We start from the raw sequence: 6,645 nt of genomic DNA on the forward strand, positions 1-6,645 counted from the left end.
TACGCTACAGAAGATGTTTGTGGTCCCCACACTCTTTCTTTGCATAGTAACATGTCACATGTAAAGCGCCCAAGCAATTAGACAACAGCTAATTGGGATCTCTCAAAGAATCAAAGCTCTGAAGTCTATATAAAGCTTGAAGATGTTCATGATGAAGTTGTTGAATCTCTAGAGAATCATCTAAGTCAAAACGAACAAAGTGTTATAACGCTATCAGTTTAGTTGGACAAAAGAAACTTGAGTGAATTGAGTGAACCTTAGCTTTGCTAAGTTAGCAAGTTTCCACTGTATTTGAACTTACTATGAAAACACTCTTTGAGTGATTAGAATACATATTCTATCAAACATCTATTATTTGTGAAAGCCAGGAGTGGCTTTGTGACAAAAAATACTTTGGTCTTAATCTCAGAGGGAGATTAAGGATAGCACCAGAAGTGGCCTAGAGAGTACTTATTATAGTCAGAAGTGGCATATAGAATACTTGGTTGTAATCAAAGTTTTCATTAGTGGAATCCTTCAAGTTTTAAAGGAGAACTAGACAAAGCCCAAGAGTCAGGGTGAACCAGTATAAAACCTCTGTGTTTTCTTTACTGCTTCTATATAACTAGTTCTTTTCTATAATTTACTTCTACATTATTGCATCCAAATTTTGTGAATTAGTTTTTTAAGCACAAAGTGATTTCGAACCCCTTGGATGAAACCCATCGTCCATTAATATCTGCTTGAGAAAAGCTTCCAAAGTTTTGAAAGACAAAATTTTTGTCCATCACCCTAGTCAACTCCCCCCACCCCTCCTAGTGTGTTTCAAGTACTTCAATTGGTATTAGAGCTTGGCCTCTAGGTTAAGCTCTAGATAGAGCAGAGGAAAGAAATTTCTTAAAACGATGAAAGAAGAATTTGTTGCGAACAAGCCTCCCATGTTCAAGGGAGCCAATTATGACTATTGGAAGAAAATGATGATTGCCTTCTTTGAGTCCACTCACATTGATATGTGGGATGTTGTAGAAAAGGGCAATGACATTCCTTTAGATGCTCACAAGAACGAGATCCATAGGGATAAATGGAAAAATGATAATAAATCTAGATTTCTTCTCAACTCATCCATGAGAAATGCCCTATTGTGCGCTCTATCACAAGAAGAATATTCCAAGGTTCACGACTTCAGAAGTGCCAAACAAATATGGGACACCTTAGCCATTACCTACGAAGGGTCCTCTAAGGTTAAACATAACAAGTTGAGCCTTCTAACATGTAAGTATGAACTCTTTAGTATGGAAGAGGGAGAAGATATCCAAACCATGTTTGGATGCTTCCAAACCATTCTGAGCGAGCTTTGTTCTTTAGGTAGACATTATGATAATTAGGATCATATTGATAAAATCTTACGAAGTTTATCTAGAAAGTGGAGACCATAGGTTACAACCTTAAGAGCCATCAAGAATCTTGATTCAATGACTCTTGAAGAACTCGTTGGGATTCTTAAAGTTCATGAACAAGAGCTTGCTCAAGATGAAGGAATAAAGAAAGGGAAGTTGCTAGCCCTTATAGCTCAAAGACCAAAATGCAACTTTGTGTCCAAAGAGTCATCATCCGTAGCTCTTGTTGTTGATGATACTTCAAAGGAAGAATCAAATGATGATGACTCTGATGAAGAAGATGAGGAGCTAAGTCTGATCACTAGAAAGATAAAAAAGATGTGGAAAAACAAGAACTCCTCTAGGTTCAAAAGTTCATCCAAGAGATCCGTCCATAAAAAGGAGAAAAGTCCAGACATATGCTATGAGTGCAAAAAGCTAGGATACTTCAAATCAGAATGTTCTGACCTTGAAAAGTTGGAGGATAAGAAGAAGAAATTCTTCAAGTCCAAAAAGAAGAGCCTCATGAGCACTTGGGAGGACCTGGACGATTCATCGTGTAATGAGGACAATGAGGAAGAAGCCAACCTGTGTCTGATGGCTGATGTGTTCACTAGTAAAATAGAACCAGCTCTGGACGCAAGCTTAGATGATGAAGATCCTCAAATTAATTACTCTGTCAACTTTGATAGTGATGAGGTAATATTCGAATCTAGAGAAGATTTAATTAAAGGGTACAATCAACTTCTTTTTGCCTTTGCTTATGTCTCTAAAGCTTATAGAAAACTAAATAAATGCTTTCAAAATCTTGAAAGACAACATGGGGACCTCAAGAAAATTCATCAAGCTCATTTAGTTGATTTTGTCCTGGAAACCACTTCACCTGGTGATGTTCTGTTTGTGAGGAGGTTAAGGCATTATTGGATGAAAAGGTATCTAGTGGATGAAAGATTCTTCTTAAGGATTTTCAAGACTTGGAAGAAAGGGTGAAATCCTTAACCACAACTCTTAAAGATTCAAAAGAAGAAAGCAAGGAAACACTTAAACAAAAGTTTTTACTACAAAAAGAATGCACCCTTGCCAACAATGAGTTCGATAAGTTGAAAAAGAAGAACTTAGATCTCTAGATGGAATGTCAACAAACAGTTAAGTCCCTAAGGTTTTGATGTTAACAAAATTTATATTATTTATCTTCATCAAAAAGGGAGAGATTGTTAAGTATGGTTGCATCCAAGTCAAATTGGATTGTACCAAGCAGTTAAGTTCCTAAGGTTTTGATGTTAATAGAGTAAATCATATGTGTTAACCTTTCATGCTTAAGCATAGGTTCATTTATCTCTATGAGATACAAGCAGAAAGCATGAGTAGAAAGGCTCTGGATGATAGTTGAAGTATCAATCATTGGATGATACTGTCTCAATGTCCAACCCCAAGAAGACAAGTGCTTTAGCACTTGGCTTATAGTCCAAAGGCAATGGAGCAATTACTCAATCCTCAAGAACTAAGAAGTTATCACAGAAAGTAACGTCCATGATTTAGTAACCAATTCGTGCCTTGGTGCACAAAAATGAAGTTTTAAATTGTCTTGTCTTGACATTCTTTATTTCTTTTGTCTCGTGATATTAACATTGTATTTCAATCATACACTGAAAGTCAGCTCTGAGCACAAGGCAACACTGACAAGTTGTACTTCTCTGAAGATACGTTGCAGAAGATGTTTGTGGTCCCCACACTCTCTCTCTGCACTGTAACGTGCCACACGTAAAGTGCCCAAGCTATTAGACAACAACTAGTTAGGATCTCTCAACGGATCGAAGCTTTTAAGTTGATATAAAGCTTGAAGATGTTCGTGATGAAGTTGCCAAATCAATAGAGAATCATTTGAGTCAAAACAAAAAAAGTGTTGTAACACAGTCAGTTTAGTTGGACGACAAAAAACTTGAGTGGATTAAGTGAATCTTAGCTCTGCTAAGTTAGCAAGTTTCCATTGTATTTTAACTTCCCATGTAAACACTCTTTGAGTGATTAGAATGCATATTCTATCAAACATTTATTGTTTATGAAAGCCAGGAGTGACTTCGTTACAAAAAATACTTGGGTATTAATCTCAGGGGGAGATTAAGGGTAGTGCCAGAAGTGGCTTAGAAAGTACTTGTTGTAGCTAGAACTGATATAGAGAATACTTGGTTGTAATCAAAGTTTTGATTAGTGGAATCCTTCAAGTTTTAAAGGAGAACTGGACATAACCCAAGAGTTGGGGTGAACCAGTATAAAACCTCTGTTTTCTTTACTGCTTCTATATAACTATTCCCTTTCTATAGTTTACTTATACACTATTGCATCCAAGTTTTGTGAACTAGTTTTTTAAACACAAAGTGATTTCGAACCCCTTGGACGAAACTGATCATCCATTGATATCTGTTTAAGAAAAGCTTTCAAAGTTTTTGAAAGACAAAATTTGTATCCATCACACTATTCGACCTCCCCCCCCCCCCCCTCCCCCTCTTCTAGTGTTTTTCAGGTACTTCAAGAAGTCATATCTATGAAGAAATTGGAGATTCTAAATTTTGCATAATTGTTGATAAAGCACACGATGAATCAAGAAGAGTGCAAATGGCTATTGTTTTGAGGTTTGTATATAAAACTGGTCATGTAAAAAAAATATTTTTTGATCTTATGCATGTAAAGGACACTATGGGTGTCACTCTTAAAAGGGAAATATGTGATGTTCTTTCTAGACATGATCTTGACGTTTCCAATATTCGCGGTCAAGGAATTCTTTCTAATCAAGCCTCTCGATTTGTCATTATAGCTCTAGAAGTTGAAAGAATTACAATCACGATGCCCCCTAAAATTTGAGGGATTTGTTGATAATTAGAATATATTCATAGACCGGGTGCACTGATTCGTTTTAAATTTAAAATTTTTATATTATCCTTTTCTATTTCTTCTATATTGTAGAGTTAAAACTAAAAAATATTTGTTGTTTTCTCTATGTTTTCTGATGTTTTCTAGTAATATGAAAAGGGAATGGAATGGATTACTAGCACTATTTTTTAATGAGAATCCTTATGCTTATTATTTGCATTGTTTTGCTCATAGATTACAACTTGCTTGGGTTGCTACTTCAGGAAAAGTTATTCTCATTCATCAATTTTTTTTCAAATTTGGCTTTCATTCTGATCACTACTAAAAATTGTGTTTTAACATCATTGTATCTAGGACGATTTTCAAAAAAGTGATGTAAAAAAAGCAATGGCATTTTTTAAATTAAGTCCAACTTTTATACAGCAGTTTTCAAAAAAACGTCTTTGATAGAAGGTGTTAACAGTTTTTAAAAAATCGTGTTTGATTTGAACCTTAGCATGACAGTTTTTACAAAACCGTCTTTGATTGAAGCTAACAACGACAATTTCATCAAAACCGTCATTAAGTTTACAACAACGCACTAAAATTTTCACTCTTTACACGAACCCTCACTCTCGTGCCCTTCACTCTGTCGCGACCTTAGAACTCTGCCGCAACCACTATTCCGCTTCACTCTACCTCACTCTCCTCCCACCGTGACAACACTTCCCTATATTGCTTCCAACCTCTGGCGTGCAGTAAGTCTAAACCCACATCATCTCTTTCTTGTTCCTGCTTCCTCATTTCTTATAGGTTTCATTTATATCTGCTTCCTCATTTCTTATAGGTTTCATTTATATGTGCCTGGTGTTGGCAACATGCTTATTAATTTGTTGACATTGCCCGTTTGTGTTTGTTTAAATCCTAGATATAATGAGTTTTAAGTAGAAATTCCTTTTGCATTATAGTCTTGGCTGGTTGAAGCGAGAAGTATATATGTCTGCTGGTTTTATAATTCTTGTGAATTTATTTCTCGATTTGGAAAAACAGAGTGAACTGGGCCAACTTGTCGAAACGTATATGAAATGAAAACATATTCATTTAATGCCATAATTAGTTTTTGGTAAGTTATAATTTATTTTGTTCCTTGTGATTTGGCCTTGTTTAGTTTACCCTGCATGATTTAAGTTGTGAGGAACAACTATATACCTCCTAGTAGCTTTAATAAGTTATCCTCAAATCTCAGTTTCTTAGGGCCCTCATTCTCCCAAAAACTCTAGCTATTGTGTGCTTTAACTTCCTCTGTTACTCCTTTTATAATCGTGGTATGAAATCCTGTGAGATTATTGACCCTACAAGAAGCCGATGGATTCCATGGATTCCTTATTGGAACAAAATATTTAAAAAACTTATGTCGGTTCATTCCGAAATTATTTTTAAACTATTATTTAATAATATATTATCATAAAGTATTTTGAGATTTTAAATTCTTCAATCATTGTTATCATAGTTCAACTCTTCTAATAATTGGATATAAATTATTTAATGAAATTATATTAAAAAAAACAATTAACACATTGTTTATAATGGTACAAGTTTCACTTTGCTTAATGAATTTTATTCATAATTTTGCCAGTCGTAATATATTAGAAATAAGATTGCTTCTTCCCCAAAAGAAAAGAAAAGAAAGAAGCTAATATTGTCAATATTTCTTTGTATTAAGTCATCGAAATCCAAAACGAAAAGTAAAGCAACTTACATTCCCTTGCCTTCTCCACTTTTGGAATTTGATTCATCGTTCTCCACTTCCAGCCTCCTCATCCTGTTTTCTTTAATCTTATTTGTTAACGGAATTGAGGCTGCTAAAAGTAATGTTCAAAAACGAAAGAATATCAAGTGTAATACGACTATGTTCGATAAGGCATATTCAATGTTTGAATTGTTTATTTTGTGTTTTGCAGTTGTCTTAAGTGAATCTGTCTAGGAATATATTATTAGCGTATCGAAGCTTTAATTTATCATTTTATTGAATTGAATTTCTTTCTTCTTTGTTTGGTTCTGAAATGCAATATTTAATCTATCATTATATTATGCTGATGTAACTTTATTTTCTAGTTTAAATACTTTTTTCTTGTAGAAAGGTTATAAGAACTGTGTGACTGTGATTTGGGTATGATGCTTGTGTCATCAGGTGGAACATTCGCTCTTTATTCGCTGCTCTGTAGGCATGCCAAGTTTAATTCTTGTGTAGTTTTGAGGCTATCATTAAACCAGTGAGTTAGTTCTTGCATATTGTCTATCTCAGTGATTTTCCCTTCTGAAGCCACAAATTGCTACCCACACCCCTCACTGCTTCTCCTTTCCCCCACACCTATCGTTGTTGGTAACTACTATTTCTCTGTCTCTCTGTGGATTCTACATGTATAGCTAGCTAGTTACAATT

At 34.8% G+C, this 6,645-nt stretch overlaps 1 protein-coding gene across 1 annotated transcript; it reads left to right on the forward strand.

Moving 5' to 3' along the window:
• Positions 1–884: 884 nt before the first annotated feature.
• Positions 885–1,364, forward strand: LOC114411110. Its single transcript, XM_028374870.1, has one exon. It carries the CDS (start codon positions 885–887, stop codon positions 1,362–1,364), a length of 480 nt encoding a protein of 159 aa, XP_028230671.1.
• The last annotated feature ends 5,281 nt before the right edge of the window (positions 1,365–6,645 follow it).

Source organism: Glycine soja, chromosome 5 (assembly GCF_004193775.1).
Source record: "Glycine soja cultivar W05 chromosome 5, ASM419377v2, whole genome shotgun sequence".
Classification (NCBI taxonomy): Eukaryota; Viridiplantae; Streptophyta; class Magnoliopsida; order Fabales; family Fabaceae; genus Glycine; species Glycine soja.